Here is a 21552-nt window from a genome sequence, read left to right on the forward strand (position 1 = left end):
TCGTACTGGATTAGGCCCTGCTCCCTATTACCTTATCTTTCATGACCACAAGATCTGCAATGACTCTATTTCCAAGGTCACACTCTGAGGTACTGGAGGTGAGGATGTCAACATGCGAATTGAGGGGATGGGGGTGGTGGGAGGGGGGCAGGTACACAATTCAACTTGTAACTATGGACAACAACAGCCAGCTGGGCCTGGGGATATGAGTCCCCAGGCCCAGCTGGTGGGAGAGGAGAGGCTGGTCTTTGGGAACGGAGTGATGGACATGGTCTGGACATGGTTTGGGAAACAGCGAAGCACAGGACCTCGGTTTGAATCCCAACCTCTTATACAATGATAACAGTTGCCGTGGGCTGAGCACTGACTGGCCAGGCACCATACCCGGCATATAACAATGTCCCACTGTAAAGCACGTGACTTTTCCAATTTTCGGATGAGGACACGGAGTCTGGTAGCTGCCCAGAAACACAGAGCAAGAAAGTGGCAAAGCCAAGATTCACAGCCAGGGCTGACCCCCATGGCCTTTTCCCACCACACTCCGAGCCTCTTTCCATCTCTCTGATCCTGTTTCCCCACCTCTAAAATTGGGCCAAAACAGAGTTGTGATGATTCGGCAAGATACCTTACCACCCGGCACACAGCATGCATTGGCCAAGACTTTCTTTTCTCTTCCCCACACGGGTGCAGCCTTTCCAGTGGCCTCTTCAGGCGGAAGTGACCAGGCCTCTGGGTTCAGGGCTCAGAGCTCCTATAGGAGCAGCGCCAGCTGCCAGGCTCATGCCTGCCACCTGCAGAGGGCTTCTCCAGGGATGCTGTGATCCAGCGGTGCCCCAGCGCAAAGCCCCCATTAAACGTGAAATGACCGCATCAGAGGACGGATGAACCCAGAGATGGGTGGGAGAATACGAGAAAGGAAGACAGATTGGTGAACGGGAGGAAAGAAAGATACATGGAATGACTGGATGGATGGAAGGCTGGGTGGATAGGTGGAAAGACAGAATGAGGGATGGATGGATAGATGAATGGACACACACACAAAAATTGCGTGCGAAAATGGACGAATAGGCAAAAAGGTGAATAGAAGAATAGTGGGGTGATGAATAGGTGGCCGAGGAAGAGAGGAGGGCAGGCTGCAGGCTGCCCGGAGAGGAACGTGCAGGGGTGGAGGGGGGAACAGACGGGTGGGGAAGGGGGTGAAGAAACATTGTTTCTTGTTCTAGGACCACTGTGCGGCAGGATAGGCCTGGCGCGCAGGCGCTTTGCGTCCTTTCCCCACCCGGAGCTAGGCCCATTGCACCCCCTGCCTGTTCGACCGGTCTCAGTTTCCTCGCTGTGAAAGCCTGCGGCCGCCGCCCTAAGTAACGCGGGCGTTCTCGCGCAGGGATCGGGCGGCGCGGAGAGCGAGCCGAGAGGGCACGGAGAGCGGGAGGCGCGGGTGGGGCGGTGCAGGGCGAGCGAGGGGCGGGCGCTGCGGGGCGGTCCCGGTGCCCAGCCTGGCCCCGCCCCGGGAGGCGGCCGTCCCGCAGCGCCCGGGCTCCGTGCTGAGACCGTGGACGGAACGCCGGGAGCACGCAGCGCCGCGGGAGCCCGACCCGGTGAGCGCAGCGGAGGCTGCGGGGGCTCCGTGGGCAGGGGGAGTGGTGAGGGGGTCCCCAGAGGACACGCCCGGAGCTGCCCGGCTGGGGCTGCTCTCGGAGTGCGGGGCACCCTCTCCCGGAAGTCCCGCGAGGCAATACGGCCGGGGTGGGTCCCTGACGCCCCTTCCCCAGTTCCTTTCACCAAACCCCACTCTGGGTCCCCAGTGACCTGAATCCAGGCCCACCCATTTATTGAGATCCCATCAAAGTTCGCGAATGTTCTCTGAGCCTCACTTTCTAGCTCTGGGTGATGGGAACAGTAGCCTCTAACGCTCAGGACTGCCAGGGGAATTCAGTGCAGCCAAGGCAGGGGTCAGCCCAGTCCTCACCCACGGTGCTCCCAGATGCAGAAGAGGTCATAGTGGTTTCACGCAGTCAGCAGCTACTTACCACCTGGTTGGCGCCAGCGCCGTTGCAGGTGCTGGGACACTGCAGTGAACAAGGCCCTCCTGGAGCATGCTTTCCCGTGGTTTGCCAAGGGCTCTGGCATCTGGTCTTTCATGACCACCCTGTGAGGCAGACGGAGCAGCCAGGGTTATTTGGGTCCATTTTACAGCTGTGGATACCGAGGTGCAGTGAGATTTTAAGGATTTTGCCTAAGGGAACACCCAGTCTTCGTCACATACACAAAAAACCTCCCCATAGGCTAGAAAGATGGCTCTGGTCTCAGAGACCAGTCCCCAGAACAGAGTCCTGGGTAGGGAAGGGCTCCACTGTGGGGCTGCATCCTCTCACCTCCTTACGGGGGAATTAGAGTCATCCCCTGTGATGACTCAGATTTGGGGTGTCTCCCCACTGTTAAACCCATGAGTACCAGTGTTTGCGCAGGGTGTGACCAGGTCCCTCACCTGGAACTTTGGAGAGCAGGGCAGTGACAACGGAGACTAAAAAATACAGTCCTTATAGCTGTCAGGGTCCCTGCCCCATGACATCACCCGCAACAACCACGGGGCTCATCATCATCACTCAGTGCCCGTTCTTTTCTACAGCCGATAGGCATCATGCAGGGCAGAGATGCCCATCTCCATATGCACAGGGCCTGGCAAACGGCTGGCCCACCATACTGGTTACTGCCTTGATCAATAGTGATGATGAGGATCCGGCCCCTGGTGCAAGCCTTGTCTTCTGATGGAGCAGGAGGGGGGGGTGGCATGATGAAGGTGACAGTGACTGACAGCCTGGCTCATCTAACTTCTGGAGGGAGGACAACAGGACCCTCAGTGCTGGACCCAGGGTTCACACACCTGACCCTGAAGCCAGCAGAGGGCTTGGACAGACGTGTAGCGCTAGCCACCTGCACGGCTGGGGCACCCAGAAGAAGCAGAGGCAGCAGGTGTCAGGGAGGAGGTGGTGAAGCTCTTGGAATCATGGGCGGGTTTCCGAGCACAGAGCCCTTTTGGATCCCATGTGCATTCCTCCGCCTCATCTTCTCCCTCTATTTCTCCTTCTCTCCTCCTCATCCTCCTGTCCCCCTCTTCCTTCTGCCTCTTTCTCCAGGAAGCCCTCCCTATCTTCCAGTCAGAAAGCAGTCACCTCTCAGTCTGGTGGGGTTCCCCTGATTTGATCTGTCTTCCTCTGGTATGCCACAGGAACTGGGATTTTAAGGAACTGGTAGAGAAATCAAGAATGCTTGGTGTAAACCTCAGCCATGCAGTGTGACTTTGGGCCTCAGTTTCCCCAGCTGTAAAACCCAAGGCCTAACTGCCTTGTCTCTGACTCTGAGGGAGGCAGCAGCCACTTTGAAAGTTCTCAAAATTCTGAAAGGGACAGGTTCACTGGGAAGTCAGAGCATCTCTAAGCCCCACCAGGAATTCCCCTTTTTTGATAATCCACATGACTTGAGACAATTCTAGAATGTTCTTTCTTTTGTTTTTCTCTACAGGTGGACAGATCCTCGGTCCGCATGGCTCAGTAGAGGATGAAGCCCAACTCAGCAGGCTCCTCCTCAGAAGCCTGCAAAGCTGCAGGCCAGGGCGAGAAGAGCTGCCCTGTCTGCCAGGCCTGGGGAGGAGTGTCAGGCCTGGGGTCTGAGTCCAGGCCTGGGCCCAGGGCTGGGCCCGGGCCTGGTGCAGTTTCAGGACCTGGACCAGGGCCTACTACTGTTCTGGGGCTGGGGCTGGGGCCTGGTGCTGTGTCAGGACCTGGGTTGGGGCCTGGTGTGGTTCTAGAACCTGGACCAGGGCTTGGTGCTGTGTCCAGACCTGGACCAGGGCCTGGTGTGGTTCTAGAACCTGGACCAGGGCCTGTTGCTGCTTCAGGACCTGGACCAGGGCTTGGTGCTGTGTCTGAACCTAGGCCAGGGCATGGTGCTGCTTCAGGACCTGGACTGGTGCATGGTGCTGGGTCTGGACCTGTGCCGGGGCCTGGTGCTGTGTCCAGACCTAGGCCAGGGCCTGGTGCTGCTGCAGGACCTGGCCTGGGTCTGGGGCCTGGGTCAGGAGCAGTACCTGGGCCGGTACCTAGGCCAGGAGCTGCACCATTACCTGGGCCAGGGGTAGAGCCTGGGCCCAGACGGGGGTCCCAGACGGGAACTGGGCCCAAACCCAGTGAGCCAGAGATAGCCCCCACATCAGCACTGCAGCAGAAGACTCAGGCCACACACATGCAGGCCCCTCGGCAGAAGGTTCTGGTGACTGGAGGAGGAGGCTACCTGGGCTTTAGCCTGGGTTCCAGCCTGGCCAAGAGTGGCAGTTCTGTCCTACTGCTTGACATCCGCAGACCGCAGTGGGAGCTGTCCCCGGGGACCAAGTTCATCCAGGTGCAGTGATGAGCATCTTGGGGGATGGGTAGAGGGCCCAGGCTGGTGGTGGAGGTCTGGGGACAGCGTCCGGTGTAAAACCAGTGGCGTTGTATTGGAATGGGACAAGTTAAGTTTGGCCCTTCCCAGCCGGGCAGCCATAGCCACAAGGCTCCACATGTCTGAGCTTCCGAGTCCTCATCCAGGGAAAGTAGGCTCCCCACAAGGGGAGTCAGTGAAACAGTGCACTTAAAACAGCAACCACAGCCCCTATGACTTAGCTTGATAACTGGGGCCGATGACGATGATGAAGACAATGAGGCCCTGTAGCATCATGCAGCCTCTCCTACAGGTGCTTGGCCAGGGTGGGGTCAGGGGACCGGCTCTGGGACCTGGCAAGGTGCACGGTTGGTATCTCTGCCTTGGACCCAAACATCCTGTCCCCATCTCTTCCTTCTCTGTTTCAGGCGGACGTCCGTGATGAAGAAGCCCTGTATCGTGCCTTCGAAGGGGTGGACTGTGTCTTCCACGTGGCATCCTATGGAATGTCCGGGGCTGAGAAGGTGAGCCCCCACATGCAACACCTGGACTTAGAGCAGGGTTCAGATCCTGGTTCTGCCCGCCCCACCCCTCATGCTGCGTAGTCATTATCGCCCTTCATCTAATTCAGGAAGGGTTTACACGATACCCAGCCTGCCTTTTGCATCCATGGGACCAAATGCCAGTTCTGTCGGTTTCTAGCTGTGGGGCCTGGGGCGAGTTAACCTCTCTGAGCCTCTGTTTCCTTGTCTGTACCAGTATTCACGTCGGAACCTCCTCGGTGTGATGGTACCTGTCAAAACATACAGTTACCCTTAGGCTCTGAAATCACACTACACTGTATATATTCCCAGCATTGTTTATAATAACAAAACACAGGAAGTGACATAAATGCCTGTCAGTGAAGGACTATTTAAATAACCTGTGAGCTATCCACACATTGAAATTCTACGCAGCCATTCAAAAGAATGAAGTAACTCGTACGTGCTGATAACAGAATAATTTCCAAGGCACGAAAACAACGTTTGATATCCTCCTGCTTGAGGGGGACAAAACAACAAAAAAAGAAGCTACGATAAATATTTATATGCTCCCATGTGTATATGTGCTGATGTTAATAAGTGTAGATGATCTCTAGAAATACACGGACGGTAGTAGTAACTGTGGTTGCCTCTGTTGCGGGGTGCCAGGGAAGGCTAGGAATCCGGTGTGGGAAGGAAATTTCCTTTTTCCTGTATATCCTTTTTACTGTATGAGGGGTTTTTTTAATATTCTATTTTTTTATTTAATATATTTTTAAATATGTTATTTAAGGAGAGACAGCGAGGGGAAGGGGCAGAGGGAGAGGGAGAGAGAGCATCTCAAGCTGACGTGGTACTGAATGTGGATTCCAATGCAGGGCTCGATCGCATGACCCTGAGATCATGACCTGAGCTGAAATCGAGTCAGTCGCCTAACCGACTGAGCCACCCAGATGCCCCTGTATGAGTTATTTTTGGCTTTGTGATTGTATTACCTATTACAAACAACAGCCAGGAGAATAAATACAGTTTAAAAATTGAGACAGAACCCACCTCCTAGTTGGTTGTGAGAATTAAGTGAGATGTAAAGGCTTTGCCCTGTCCCGGGGAACACAAGTGCTCTCTCTGTGTGGACAAGGTGTTTTTATTTTCACACCCCACCCCAACCTCACTGGAGCATAGACAGTGTTACCCTGTCTGTCTGACAGCTAAGGAAGCCCGGAGTTCCAGAGTAAGGAAATGAGCCAACACATTTTGAGTCCCTTTTCAGTGTCAAACTCTGTACCAGGTCGTCCCACGGGTGTATTCAATCCTGCCGACCACCCGAGGGGGTCTGCCTTCACTTTATAGACGAGGGAGCCGAGGGCCGGGCAGGGGATGGAAACTCTGCTGGCTGCCCTGGGAGACAGTGGCAGAGCTGGGCCCTGGGGCCCAGGGCTCCTGCACTGCCCGCGGGCCTCCCAGATCCCTGCTCCCGAGCAGGACATCCTGCAGCCCCGCCTGGCCCCACCCTAAGCCCAGCCTTATGGCCTCCGTGGCCTTTGCCACCAGGCCTGAGCAGCACCTCGACTTTCCCACCTCCGTCTTGTCTTTTAGCTGCAAAAAGAGCAGATTGAGTCTATAAATGTTGGAGGCACCAAGCTAGTGATCAATGGTAGGCACTCAGAGCTCAGTGTGACCTGCTGTGTGTTTCTTGCTTCTGTCCCCTTTCCTGCCACAGGCCCAGCTCTGGGGACAGGGGAGGGGGACAGAGGTAGGACCCTCCTCTCCTTCCCCTGCCCACCCCAGCAGAGGGCCTGCGGGCGGCACATCCTAACCGTACTGCGGACCTGCCCGGGCCCCCGCATGGGGTGGCTCAGTGTGGCCACAACATGTCTGGGGACACGGGCAGCACGGGGTTTGCATTTCAGAGATTATGGGTTAGAAAAGTCACTGAGGCCCCAAAATACAAGACCCACATCTGGGTTCTCTGGGCATGTCTTGCCTTGTCGGCATGCTGTTTTTCTCTCTGATTCTAGAGTGTCTTTTTTTCTGTGTCCCCATCAAGTGAGACTTTCTTCTGACTTGTCCCCGGCAAGGTAGCTCAGGGGGCCACAGCCATACTGAGAAGGAGGAGTGAGCCAGCCTGGCCCCCAGGGCCCCACAGAGCAGGGACTTGACCCACACTCCTTCCCTCCTGAGCACCTCTGATTCCGGGCGAGCCCCAGGGGCCAGGATGTGTGTCCAAGGCTGGGTCCCTGTGGGCACCTCCTCAGCCACCTCGTACTCACATTGGCCGTGTGTGTGTGTGTGTGTGTGTGTGTGTGTTGCTGTGTGCCCGTCACCGCAGTTTGTGTCCGTCGGCGGGTCCCAAGGCTCATCTACACCAGCACCGTCAATGTTGCGTTCGGCGGGAAGCCCATAGAGCAGGGCGATGAGGACTCTGTGCCATATTTCCCACTGGAGAAGGTACCTGGCTTCCAGGAGGGGTGGGCGGGGCTGCTGGGCCTGGGACCCACAGCCCACAGGGTAGGGATGGGTGGAAACCTGGGTCAGCTTCACAACTCAGGGTGAGTCCCATGAAGAAGGGGTCCCCAAAATTGAGTAGCATGAGCCTTCTCCTGTTTTAGTTGGTCATGCCAGCAGGGGGTTTGAAATCACGCAGACCTGGCCTTGAGCCCACCCGGCCACGTTCTACCTGCGGGACCCTGCGCAAGTCACTTTACTCGGAGTCTCTGTTTCTTCCTCCGGGCATGACCGCTCCACCCCCCATGGGGGCATGGCAAGCAGGAAATGAGATGATGTGTGTGAAGAAAACACGAACACTAAAGAACTACGTGGAAATAGTCCATCCAGCCCACCTGCAGCGTCTGCATCCCAGAGCAGGCCCTGGGGGCCGGCAAGAGCCTCCCTAAGGGGAGGGACCCTGGTTCTTGTTGCTGCTCTGAACTCTGCTCACATAGCTCCCACCCCAGGGGAAAAGAAGGGCCCTGGGGCTCAGGGCTTGGCCATTTCCCAGGGGGAGTCCCCAGAATCCGACCCCTGTGTGGTCTAAAGCAGAGGGGCAGCCGCGGTGCCTGGTGGGCTAGGCAGGCCTTGTCAGCAGGGTCGCCGACCCCTGCCTGGTGGCTCTCTTCTCCCTGTCCTCTGGCAGCACATGGACCACTACTCACGAACCAAAGCCATTGCTGACCAGTTGACCCTCACGGCCAACGGAACACCTCTCCCAGGTGAGTATCACGGGGCCCTGCTGCCACCCCAATGAGGGAATCCGGCTTTTAGCTTCTGTGTCTCTGAGGCTCACCTTCCTGCGAAAGGACAGCTCCCCAGGGCCTTTGTCACTCATCATTCCACAAATTCTGAGCACCTGCTGTGCGCCCGAACCCCACCGGGGATACAGTCCCAAGAAAGTCAGGTCCAGTCTCTGCCCTCCTGTTGCTAACAGTCTTGAGTAGGAGAAGAGACCAGATAGAAGTGGGTCTTTTTTCTGCCACGTAGGAGTGGATCTGGTTTAAGTATGCTCTTTAGATTAACAGAGTACAAAATTATGAATATGGGATGCGGCATAGCGCTGTGGAAGGGCCATGCAAGCGAGGGCTCCAGTGCTCAACCTTCAATAATTTACCAGATAGTATGGCCTCGGCTGCCCTACCGCATTGCCTCCTGTGGTTATAAAGAAGTAATAATAGAATGTGGATAGGTGGGCCACTGGGTGGCTCAGTTGGGTAAGTGGCTGACTCTTCATTTTGGCTCAGGTCATGATCTCAGGGTCCTGGGCCTGAGCCCTGTGTTGGGCTCCATGCTCAGTGGGGGGGTCTGTGTCAGGATTCTCTCTCTCCCTCTGCCCCTCCCCCCCACTTGCACACTCTCTCTCTCTCTCTCTCAAATAAATAAATCTTGGGGGAAAAAATATGGACAGGCGTCAGTATGACACAGTGGCTGCTCCCACACACTGGCTCAGACTGAAGTGAGTTCAAATCCAGGCTCCACCACCTCTTACCTTTGTCATGTGATCTTGGGCATTATACTTTTTTCCATGCCTCAAGTTCCTCATCTGGAACAAAATGCAGATGATAGTGGAATCCACCTCGAAGAGCTTGTATGAGAATTAAATAACAACAGGCACTGTTTAAAAAGGAAAAAAAAAAAAAGGAATACGGACAGTTTGCATTTATCAAGCGCTTACTGTATGCTTGGCCCTATTTTACATGCTAATTTTATATGCAAAGTTCTCAGTAACTCTTTACAGCATCCGTGTGAACTAAGAACCTTAGGGATCCCTTGCTTTCCAAAATCAGGAGCCAGATTGATCCAGATAAATTCTTTGCTGTCCAAATTATCACTATTTGCTTTCCAAAATTCAGAAACGAAAAAGAATCAGAAAACTCGGTTTCTCTTACTATCTAAAGTATCTAAACTTAGGAGCCAGGCCAGTTTGGAGAGTGAGGGATGCTGGCAATTATAATCCGTGGATTTACAGGGGAGGAGGCTGAGGCTGAGGGGTGAACTGACTTCGCTAAGGTCACATAGCTATTAGGTGGCAGAGGTGGTGTTTGAACCCCGCACCCTCACACCAGGGGCGTCTAACACCAGAGCCAAGAGCTGAACCATCATCCTTCACTGTAGCCACAGCTAAGCAGGCCACTGAGCATGGGTTCTTTTCCCTCAGTTCCTCCCCACCCTACCCTGGCACCCTGGACCTGTCAGGCCTTGACCCCTGATCCCAGTAGGAACACACATTCAGCTGTGTTTTCCTAGGGGTTTGACCCTGTGTGGTTGAATTCTCTTCTTTGCCTGGGGCCTTCCCTGGCTGGACCAACAGTCTGCAAACCAGACACTTAATCCTTTGGCCAAGAATTATTTATACGAGCATCCCCAGTTTTCCGTGGTCGGGAGTCATGGATACCCTGGGCTCCGCCCCTCTGTGACGTAGCTGCCCAGCGCCCCGCCGGCCAATGTCAGCTGCAACCAGACCTCCCCCCCCCCCCCCCCACGAAGCCCAGGTGACCCAGAGTTTAAAATTAGCTGCAGGCTGTTTACAGAAAAGCTCACCTGATACCTGCCTTCCAGGAGTCCAGCTGTGGTCACCCTGGGTGATTTCCAGTCCCTGTTAACACAAGCTGGTCCCTGAGACTCTGCCTCTGACCCAGCACGGAGGGCCCCAGTCTCTGAAGCAGAGCCTAGGACTGCACATCTCAGCTCAGTGCAAACGGGACAAGTGACCACAAACTTGGTGGCTTAAAACTGAAATGTCTTCTCTCATGGTTCTCACAGTTCACAGCCAGGTGTCTGAGATCAGGTTGGGCTGCACTCCCTCCAAAGGCTCTAGGGGAGAATCTCCTTGTTTCACCAGCTCAGGGTAGCCCCATTCATTCCTTGGGGCTCACCAGATAATCCAAGATGATCTCATTTTGAGATCCTTAATTACATCTGCAAAGATGCTCTTCCAGATAGGGCCATATCCACAGGTTCCGGAATGTGGACATATCTTTTTGGGGGCCACCACACAACCCAGTATACTGGCCTCATGGTAAAGTGAGGATGTTGGTGGAGAAGCAGTCAGGGTGTTTGCTAAGACCCAAGACACCGGCCCTGGCTAATTTGCCGGGAAAAGGAACTTATTGTGGAAGGATGTGGGATCATTTCTGGAAAATATATTTCCAGGAAAATGACCACCATGGCTTGGAAATATAGGGTTGGGGCAGCTCCAGACACGGGGTCGTAGGAGCTGGTGACCAGTCTCTTCAGGGTAAACCCACTTGTAGGATTTTAGATCCTGGTGTCGGTGATGCTGAGAGTCACGTTCCTGGGTGAGAATATGTCATTGCCCAGCTTGGGTGCCATGGCCATCACCTCAGGGGAGAGTGGCGCATCTGGTGCATCCAGACCGACAGCCCCCTAGGACCTTGTGCAGAGGGGGAGGGGCCCCCAAAAGAAGATGGGGTAACCTGGGCTTCCCAAACTGGGGCATAGTCCCTCAGGGAACCCGAGCTTCAAGAGAGTGGAATGTCTTCCACAAGCCTCCATCTCAGATAAGGGGTTGGGATTGAGAGTCAAATAAGTAATTTTTAAAATTTTTAAAAAATCTTAAACAAATGGATTGTGAGATAAACTGAAAATTTTGTAGGCTTTCTTAAGACTGGAAAAAAATATGTTTGTGGCAGCCCTTCAGGCTGCACCTCCAGACTTCCCCGGGGGAGACTTGTTCTCAGCTTCCATCGATGCGGGGGACCCTTGGCAGAGAAGTGGGGAAGCCGTGGACCAAGCGTCATGTTGGTCTGGGGGACTCTGCTGGCACAGAGCAGTGAGAGTAAGGGGAATAGCCCCCAGGCTCTTGTGTTGATGGCTCCAGTCTTTTCCTTTCTCCACGGATTGTCTGGAAGGTACAGCTGCTACCACTAACAGAGCACCCATTTTCCAGATGAAGAGACCAAGGCTGAGAGAACGAAAAGACAGGGTCTGTTTGTGGCATTAGAACCTCAAGTTTCGTCCCCCATCTCAGCTCCACTAGGCTGAGCTGTGTGCCCTTAGGCAAATCCCATCCCTTCTCTGAGCCTGGGTTCTTTTATCCAGAAAGCAGAGATAATAACAGTTCCCACCTTGCAGGACAAAAGCCTGGCTTACCAGAGTACCAGGCACATAGTAGGACCTCCCTGAGAGCCATCACAGTCCTTATTTAGCTGAGGATCAGAAAAAGCAAAGGGCGACAGCTGTTGGCATGAGGTAGTGAGGGTCTCTGTGTGCATCTGTAAAATGGGCGCAGTTGACTCTCAGGAGAGTCAAAGGAGATTACGTCTCCTGAGTGCTGGGTAAACTCATGGGCTGCATATGTATCTGCATCCAGGTCTTACCTCTATTACTGGCCTGTGAGCTTCATGAGTGCAGGGACCATTTCTTGCTTATCCTTGGATTCCCAGGGCCCAGGGCTGGGGGTAGAGGATGGGCAACTTCTGAATATTGTTTGTTAAATGACTAATGGATCTACTGAGAATAATTAATTGAATAAGGCAACCCTAAGGGCCTGTCTTCCCTGCTAACTTGTCCAAGTAAGGGCCAGGAGGTGTGGACAGCATTTCTGTGTGTCTCCTTGCTGGTCCACCCCTCCCCGGGCCCCTGACCATCCTCCCTGTGTCCTAGGAGGAGGCATTCTGCGCACGTGTGTGCTCCGGCCCCCAGGGATCTATGGCCCTGAAGAGCAGAGGCACCTGCCCCGCGTAGCGGTATGTCAGCCCAGCCCTGGGCCTGAGGGTCAGGATGAGCCTGGCTGCTATGTGCATGGATCGGGGCCTTCCAGTCCACAGTTACTGTGTGGGTCTTGGGGTAACATCCTGAGCCTGGGACTCTTAGTTCTGGGAGATGTCTCTACCCCTATCACATCCACCAGGAACAAAGGTCTCAGTGTGTGCCTGCCAGGGTTAGGCACAGGTCGGGGAGTCTCAGAGCTATGACCCCAAAGAGGCAGAGGGATCCTGTTGTCCCCACTCAGATGTGGGCTCCCTGGGGACCAGAGGGCTCATCTCATGCTGGCAGCATAAGGGTCTTCGTATAGAAAGCCTCTCTCCAGAGAGTCAGGTGCCCGCGATATAGCTACGAGGGACTGTAGGCCCTGTCCTCAGATTGCTCACAGCCTGGTCAGGGAGACAGATGCCCCGGTCACAGAGCCAGTGTGGCCAGGGCTACGTGGAGAGAAGAAGGAGAAAATGGGAGCACAGCAGAGCGAGCCTGGCAGGGCAGGTCCAGAATGATGCCTGTGCTGTTTGGAAAGAGAAGAAAGAATGAACCAAGAAAATGGGGTGGGAGAGGGAAGGTGGTCCAAACAGAGCAGGCAGCTTGGGTACAAACCTGGGAAACAGAAAGGTTGCTGCTCCGGGCTTTGCGACAGATCAGTGAGCAAAACAGACGATTCCTGCCCTTGTGGGGCTCATAGACTCACAGGAGATGGGTAACAAACATGGTAAATGATAGGAGTGTTTGAAAGTTTGAGGTGCGATGGAAAAAATACAGAAAGGGGATTAGGGTGTGGGAGCTGGGCACCCGGGCAGCTGGGGAGCCTCATCGAACAGGTGGCAGAGCCTTCCAGGCGGAGGGAGAAGCTAGTCCAAAGCCCTGAGAAGGGAGCCTGCCGCCCCCGTGGGGTGGGGGAGCCTGTGTGGCTGGAGCTGAGCGGGCAAGGGAGTTAGTACCAAAGTCAGAGTAGCTGGGCCAGATCAGAAGGGCCTCCTCAGCCATTGTTGAGACTTCTTTTGGAGAGTGGGCGTCCAGAAGGTTCTGAGCAGGAAGACACAGGATCTAAATCAGAAGGATCCCTCTGGCTGTGTGGAGAACAGCTGCAGGGGCCGTGGGTGGAAGTAGGGACCAGTTCAGAGGCTATTTTGGTCTCCAGGTAGAGAAGAGGGGCAGCAGTCTGGGCGGTGAGAAGCAGCTGGATTCTGGACAGAGTGTAATAGTTGAGCCAACCGGATTTGCAGATGGGTTGGACGTGGAGTGGAGAGAAGGGAAGGCCAACGGAGGGCCCCAGGCTTTCAGCCCGAGCCACGGAGTGCGGTCTAATGAGATGGGGGAGCTCCTTGAACAGGAGCTGGGAGGTCAGGCGCTCGCTCCGGGACACAGACAAGTGACCACCACATGGAGACGTCGGGACATGGGTCTGGGGCAGAGGGGTCTGGCCTGGAGCTAGAAATTTGGGAGCCGCCGTCATAGACATGGTATTCAAAGCCACTCCAGGTGTGGGTCTGTGTTTATCACCCACTCCAGAGCCACATCAAGAAGAGGCTATTCATGTTCCGATTTGGGGACCGCAGGACGCGGATGAACTGGGTCCACGTGCGCAATCTGGTGCAGGCCCACGTGCTGGCAGCCGAGGCCCTCACCGCGGCCAAGGGCTACGTGGCTGTGAGTCTCCTGCTGTGCTGGCCCCGCCTTCCCTCCCAGCCGGCTGCGGGCAGGGTACCCCAGCCCTAGGGGACTCCTAGCTCACACACCTTTCTCCCCAACTCAAGATGGTCGGTGGGACTGTAGGCTCAGGGAAGCTCGGGGTGAGGGGTTCTTTATAGAGAGCTCCTTGCAGTGACCCTGTGACGTAGGTGGTGTTGGTCCTGAAGTCATGGTCACCGAATACTAAGCATTTTATATACGCCATCCCATATAATCTTCACGACGGCCCAAGAAAGAGAGCCCATTATTTTATACCCATTTCTCAGATGATGGAACTGAGGTACAGAGAGGTTGAGTGACTCTATGGAGGTCACACAGCTAGTCAGGGTAGCAGCCCCAGAATTCAAAGGGAATTGCCCAGGTCTGTCCCCAGGGCTGGCGAATGGCCATGACTCCCCAGTGGCTGCTCCAGAGAATTGGGGAGATCGGCAAGACAGCTGCTGAGCCATCTGAAAAGGTGGCGTCAGGCTGGGGGGCAGATGCCTGACTGTTCCCCTCCCTGTGTGTCCCCTCAGAGTGGCCAGGCGTACTACATCAATGATGGGGAGAGTGTCAACCTCTTCGAGTGGATCGCCCCACTGGTAGGTGCCCGGACGTCCGCCCGCCCCCACCCCGAGTGAGAATTCAGGGATTCTGCACATCTCTCCTTGTCATCCTTTCCTCTGTCCAAAAAATCAGAAGCTTTCATATTAAAAACCAGCTCTGGTCATAGTGTCCACTGGGCAGCACTGGAACTGGCTAGAGCTGGGTGTGGCTGCCCCTTTGGGGGACCATGTACTTCCCTGGTTTGCCATAGTCCCTGCCAGCCTGATTCCTGATTTATGTCAACTTGCCCTGTGCATGTTTGCTTGTGATGCCCCCATACTGTGCGACGAAGCTCCGTAAGGGGTAAGTGGAAGGTAGACTGAAGCACAGAGGAAGGTGTTGGCCCTGGGGCTTCCTATGCTGCAGCCCCTGAGAGAACCCTGGCCTCCTCGTCCAGTACCCTGCAGATCCCTTCTTGGGGCCAGGCCTGCCTAGAAGGGGTCAACCAGCAGCCCCGTGCTGGAGGATCCCCCCTCGTGGCATTCAGGCAAATCAATGCCAACAGTTTTGAGATATAATTCATATATTGTACGATTCACCTATTTAAAGCACATAATTCTGTGGTTTTAATATATTCAGAGTTGTGCAACGATCACCATAATCAATTTTAGAACATTTCATCATCCTCCAAAAAACAAAGCCCCCCAAAATTATGCCTTTACCCCCACCCCACCCCTAGCCCCACGCAACCCCTAGTCTGCTCTCTGTTTCCATAGACTTGCCTCTGTAGACACGTCCTATAAATGGAATCATCCATACGTGAATGTTTGTGTTAGGGCTCTTTCATTCGGCATCAAAGTTCATCCGTGTGTAGCCAGTATTCGTTCCGTTCTATTGCCAGAAAGATATTCCCTTCTAGGGATATACCACATCTTGTTTATCCCTTCATCAGTTGATAGAAATGGGGGTTTTTCTACTTTGGGGCCACTATGAATAACGCTGCTGCGAACATTAGTGTATACGTATTTTGTGTATGTACGTTTTCATTTCCCTTGGGTGTGTACCCAGGAGTGGTATTGCCGGGTCCGGTGGTGGCTCTCTGTTTAACCTTTGGAGAAGCTACCAGACTGTTTTCCTTTTGTTTAATCTTCTGAGGAACTGTCAGACTGTTTTCCAAAGTGGCTGCCCTGTGTAAGTGCCTTTGGCTGTAGGCCGATGTTAATAGTCCCTAAATGATGGGAATGATCCCAGGTTAAAAACTGACCCATGCATTCAAGCCCTACCTGAGGTCAAAATTTTCCATTTCAAGACTGGCGTGGAGTGGGGGATGGCTGTGGGGTTTTTCCCCCTTGGGGAGGCAGGCAAGGGGCCATGTGGTCCCATCGCTCACCCCAGGGTAAAGGGAACATGTAGCCTTTCCCCACCAGCCCCCGGAAGACCTGTTCTCATCTCAGGCCATGCTTCCTTGCAGTTTGAGAAGCTAGGGTACAGCCAGCCCTGGATACAGGTGCCTACTTCCTGGGTTTACCTAACAGGTAAGGAAAGGAGTGTGCGTGTGCGTGGTTAAAGCCCTCTTTGTGCCCGGTGCAAATGCATCACCTCATTTCAGACCCAGGGCCAGGACTAGGTGGAGGTCAGTGAGGCACTGAGGGCACAGAATCTCAGGAGACCGTCAATCTCAGGGGCAAGTGCCCCGAGCCCGATCTGCCCTTGCCTGGCAGCCTCCTCACCCTCGTCCTGGCCCAGCATAAATCCTGTCCCACCTTCAAGGTGGGTGTGATTGGGCTGCAGCAAGAAAGCGGGACATGCAGAATTCACACCTGGGCTTGGCTGACTCTGGCCGCGGGGCCTGTGGTGGGAGGCATCATGCCAGCGAGGCGGAGAGGGACTCTAGGGCCGCCTTGTCCCCCAAGGTCACCCTGAAGTCAAGGCTGCTTTTGGGGGATGTGGAGCTTCCTCCTCACCCTTCAGGTCAGTCTCTACTCTTACTCCCCTCCCCATCGACACCTCTGCTGGCCTCTTTCCAGCTGGAATGCAGAGCAAGCACCAGGCCCGGAGTGGTCAGCCCGAGGGGACAGTGACCCTCAAGTCACAAACAGCTGCGTTCCTGGAAGACCTTAGCTAGATCTGTTGTATTTTAAATCCAGTGGGATGCTTGCCATTTAAAGCAGGGATCTGCCAACTTTTGTCCATCAGGCCATGCATGCAGGGTGACTGCTCTGCCCAGTGTTGTCATAGTGATTGACACTCTGTGACCCCCAGGTGAGAAAAGATCAGCCACGGGTTCTGTTACTTTTACAGGATTGTATATACATTTCTAGTTCCTAGCAAGCTATCACCCCCTAGTTCGTAGCTCTGGCTGCACATCCGAATCACCTGGGAACTCATAAAATATCAAAAAGCCTCAGCTGCCCCCCAGACCAACTACATGAGTGGCAGCAAGGGAAAGGGGGTGGGAGAAGCATGAGCATTTTTAAAAGTGGTCCCATGTGTCACCCAGATTGAGAACCACTGCTCCAACTTCTCTCTCTCTCTCTCCTCCTCCTCAAGAGACCATACTGGAATAGAAGTGAGTGAAAGGAGGAGGCATGATTTGAGCTGTGAATCTGCTCTGATTTATTTTCAAATGTCAGTCCTTTAATATTAATGACAACTTACTTGTGACACATCTCACAGCCAAACAAAGCACCCCAGTGTGTGCTGAGAGCTGCTGATTTAAAGGAATCCAAGGACAGGAGAATTTGGCAAAGAGAAGAGACTACCCCGTACCCCCAGCAAAGCAAATAATGCCCCCAATTGATTTGTCCCCTAGGGCCTCCCTGGAGCTCGCACAGAGGGAGGCACCCTGGTTATTGGTCCCTCTCTCCCCACACAGCTGCCGTGATGGAGTATTTGCACCTGGCCCTGAGGCCCATCTATAGCGTCCCTCCGCTGCTCACCCGGAGCGAGGTAAGGGGGCTGCTGGTGGGGGAGCCCCTGTTCCCCACCCCACTGGCCCCACTCCTCACTCCTTTGACACCATAACTAGATGCTTATCTGACGTCCCCAATCCAGCACTAGCTTCTGTGGAATCATCCCTACCTCTGGGCTTTTGCTTAGGCTGTGCTCTCTTGGTCTGAAATGTGATTAGCTTGAAGCCTGTCCCTCACTCCTGTCGCTTCATTCCTAGGCAGCTTATCTTCACTGCCAGCCTGGAGGCTCCCAAAGTCAGGTTCCGTAACATTCACATTTTTGATTGCCACCCACCGATGCCACCGACTCTCAAGACACATGCACTCGGAGCCTGGTGGTTCTAGGTTCACCATGCTTACTGAATAATAAGTATATATTAAGTGCCTACTGTGTCCAGAATACTATCCTCAAATGATGATGATGCAGTTTTCCGTTTGCACATACAGTTTTTAAAAGAGGATTTTAAAAAAGACTTAGGGGCGCCTGGGTGGCACAGCGGTTAAGCGTCTGCCTTCGGCTCAGGGCGTGATCCTGGCGTTATGGGATCGAGCCCCACATCAGGCTCCTCCGCTGTGAGCCTGCTTCTTCCTCTCCCACTCCCCCTGCTTGTGTTCCCTCTCTCGCTGGCTGTCTCTCTCTCTCTGTCAAATAAATAAATAAAATCTTAAAAAAAAAAAACCTTTAAAAAAAAATAAAAAAAAATAAAAAGACTTCATTTATTTGTCAGAGAGAGAGAACACAAGCAGGGCGAGCAGCAGGCAGAGGGAGAAGCAGGCTCCCCACTGAGCAAGGAGCCCAATGCAGAATTCGATCCCAGAATCCTGGGATCATGACCTGAGCAGAAGGCAGGAGCTTAAATGACTGAGCCACCCAAGCGTCCCCAAAAGAGGATTTTTAAAAAGATTTTATTTATTTATTTTCAGAGAGCACATGCAAGGGGGGGGAGGGGCAGATGGAGAGGAAGAGAGACTCGCAAGCAGACTCCGAGATGAGTGTGGAGCCCTACTCAGGGCTCGACCTCATTACCCTGGAATCATGACCCCTGAGATCATGACCTGAGCCAAAATCAAGAGTCGAATGCTTAACCAACTGAGCCACCCAGGCGCCCCTAAAAGAGAGGATGTTTTAATGCAGATTGGAAATAGTAGTGTTTGGCATTACTTGCAAAATCCTCCTAGTTCACACTCTTATCTGATTCTCTGTGGGGTACTGCTAAGTTAGGAAGGGCAAGAGATTATGATTGTGTTTTATGATAAACTGAGCACTAGAGAAATTAGTGACTTGTCCAAGGTCACACCGCTCTGTCATCAGTTCATACTCAAGCTCAGTGCTATCTGACCTGGATAGAGCGTGGGTCACAGAAAGAAGGACTTCCCTGTGGTTTCTCTTTTGGACCATCCAGACGGGGGGGGGGGGGGGGATGACAATAGTGGCCACCTATTGAGTGATGGATATGTCAGGCATTGTGCTTTATCTCATTTAATTCTCACTACTAAATTGTAGATTGTTATCTCCATGTCCAGAGGAAATGAGACACCCAGGGCTGAAATAACCTGCCCATGAGTATTCACTTAAGTAGCAGAGCTGACATTCAAACTCAGACCAGACCTAAATGATTTCCAGCTTAACCATCAACTTGTGAAATAACTCAGGAATCACAATCACCTAAATTAGCTGCCGAAGTGCTGCTGAATTGTGGTTGGATGGGACTTATCTTCCCTCCTCTGGTTTCACTTACAGGTTTCAGTGTTCAGGGAAGGGGTAAAGGATCCCAATTTAGCTAAGGAGGTTTCTGGGCACTGTGGCTCTGGCGCCCTCTGCTGGTCAATCTGTGACATACCAACCAGCCCTCCAGTTTCAGTCTGATTCATTGAACATTTTTTGAGCACCCACTTGTGCCAGGTATTGTGCTGAGCAGTGGAGGTAAGACATAGCCCTTACCTCAAGGAGCTCACAGTCCAAAGGGGAAGATAGCTCCGCAACCGGGCAACTCAGCACACTGTGATAGGGCTATACTAGAGGAAACTATGAGGAACTTCAGAGCACACAGAAGGGGCACCTAAGCCAGTTCGGAGGAAGTTAAGGAGACTTCCCAAAGGAAGGTGACACATAAGCGTGAGAGCACTGTGTCCAGGACCCTGCTGATCTGATTCCCAGCTGTATCCCCCAAGGTCCTGCGCTTACTACCTGGGGCAAAAAGGGACAAGATTGCCCTCTCCCCCCACAAACATCCAAGACCAGCAGCTTGGCCAGAGGGGATCTTCCCTGAAGAGGGCATCGCAGGAGCAAGCTCCGGCATACGGGTTTTTTGAAACAGCTGTGCGACAGAAGGGAAACCTCTGCCCTCCTTACCTTTTCGGTAAAATAAGGTGGAGTATGCTTCCCACCCGCATAGCCCCGCCCCTCGACTGCCCCGCCTCTCCCCGCAGGTGCGCAGCGTGGCCGTGACGCACACCTTCCAGATCTCCAAGGCCCGCGCCCAGCTTGGCTATACGCCAGACAAGTTCCGCTTCGCCGACGTCGTGGAACAATACGTGCGGTCCACGAGCCAGCGGCCCTGCGGCTGTACGGCGCGGACGCTCCTACGGCTGCTGCTTGGTCTGCTGCTGCTGCTCGGGCTGCTTGCCCTGGCCTTGCACTTGCAAGGCCTGCAGCCGTCCATCGTCTGATGTTCGTCACGGGCCAGTCTGCTCCTGCCTCTGCTCCATCTTCCGGGCTTGGACCAGCCCCAGCTCCGCCTCCGGTCTTGCCCCGCCCCCTTCCCCGCCCACGCCCCGCCCTCTGGGCTTGGACCCGCCCTTGGGTCTTAACTCCGCCCCCGTGTCGACCTCCGGCCTTGGGCACGCCTCTGCTCCGCCTCTGGGCTTGCCCCCGTGCCCTTGCCCCGCCCACACCCCGCCCCCTGTATTTGGTCCCGCCCCCTGTGTCTTGACTCCGCCCCGGCCTGATCTCTGGGTTTGGGCAGGCCTCTGCTCCGCCTCTTGAGCCATGGCCCCACCCAGGCCCCGCCCTCTGGGCCTTGGCCCGGCCACGTTACTGAGCAGGTGGCCTCACAGCCTCATCCGCCTTCCGAGCCTTCATCCCCCTCTCTGCCCCGAATTCTCCCCTGCTCTGGTTCCGCCCTCTTTCTGGCCCTACTTGTATGATTGCGCCCCCCCCTTCGTTTCTCCTTTCGACTGGCCCTGCCCCTCCCTCTCGATCTGGTCCCTCCCCTCTCCTTATTGTAATTCAGCAATAGCCCCGCCCTCTCCCTCTCTGACCACACCCCCCTCAGCCACGCCTCCCAGGTGAGTTCTTGGGGCCTGGCCAGAGTCGTCTTTAGTGGCCGAGTGTACGCCTGGTTGGTATTTGCAGTTTTCCCCGTCTGCTGCTGCGTGTCTGGGGACACTGGACCCTCCTCGCCGCTCAGGCTCCTCTGCACTTGTCCTGAGATCGTCTTGAGATCTTGGAATAGACTCATTCTAGGAGAATTGCTTTTGATCTGCTGCTACCTTAATGTTTTGGGTTCACTCAGTCATGCATATCTCCCTGTGTGTTGATAGTCAAGGTTGGGGGGACACCTTAGGACACCTGTGCCTAACCTTTTCGGGTTTCCCCGTTTACTAGCCTGGGGCTGACTTAGCTTAGTAAGCACAGGCTTCCTTATCCGCAAGGATCTAAACCAAAACAAAACTTTTTAAGGTGGTCGAAAGGTATAAACTTCCAGTTATAAAATAAATAAGTCATGGTGATGTAATGGCGACTATGGTTAATATTATATATGTGAAAGTTGCTAAGAGAGTAGATTTTACAAATTCTTCTTACAAGAAAAATATTGTAACTGTATGTCTTGATGGATATTAACTAGACGTGATCATTTCACAATATATACATAAATCATTATGTTGTACATCTGCAACTAATGTTATGTGTAAATTGTATCTCGAAAAAATAACTTTTTAAAGAACTGGACCTTTTGAAAAAGTACCAATATAATTATAATGGGAAGAGTTAGAACTTATTTTGGTCCTATTTTATAATTTCGTATTTCTTCTATTTGTTAATAAGTGGGCAGTGGTGATCACTGTAATCTTTACTGTTTAAACCCACAAAATTTCTTAACCAAGCCTTGCTCTCCACAGAAACACCCCCTCCCCGTTGTCTTGGTATTAATTATGAGCACCAAGATATCAGTGGGTAAATATATCCACGTATGTGTCATAATGTGCGGAACTGGCCGATCCAA

The 21552-nt window shown here is 53.7% G+C and overlaps 1 protein-coding gene across 2 annotated transcripts; it reads left to right on the forward strand.

Moving 5' to 3' along the window:
* Window positions 1-1513: 1513 nt before the first annotated feature.
* SDR42E2 (short chain dehydrogenase/reductase family 42E, member 2) lies at window positions 1514-21327 on the forward strand. 2 transcript variants are annotated; one of them, XM_057314957.1, is made up of 12 exons: window positions 1514-1598; window positions 3523-4398; window positions 4845-4940; window positions 6534-6591; window positions 7267-7385; window positions 8071-8146; window positions 12054-12136; window positions 13671-13808; window positions 14366-14431; window positions 15847-15910; window positions 17251-17324; window positions 19757-21327. In XM_057314957.1, exons 2-12 carry the CDS (start codon window positions 3559-3561, stop codon window positions 19994-19996), a joined length of 1854 nt encoding a protein of 617 aa, XP_057170940.1. In that variant the 5' UTR covers window positions 1514-1598; window positions 3523-3558; the 3' UTR covers window positions 19997-21327. The 2 variants fall into 2 exon arrangements, with proteins under 2 accessions (XP_057170940.1, XP_026371367.2); XM_026515582.4 differs by lacking the exon at window positions 1514-1598 and having other exon boundaries at window positions 1663-4398.
* Window positions 21328-21552: the final 225 nt, after the last annotated feature.

Source organism: Ursus arctos, unplaced genomic scaffold (genome assembly GCF_023065955.2).
Source record: "Ursus arctos isolate Adak ecotype North America unplaced genomic scaffold, UrsArc2.0 scaffold_2, whole genome shotgun sequence".
Lineage (NCBI taxonomy): Eukaryota > Metazoa > Chordata > Mammalia > Carnivora > Ursidae > Ursus > Ursus arctos.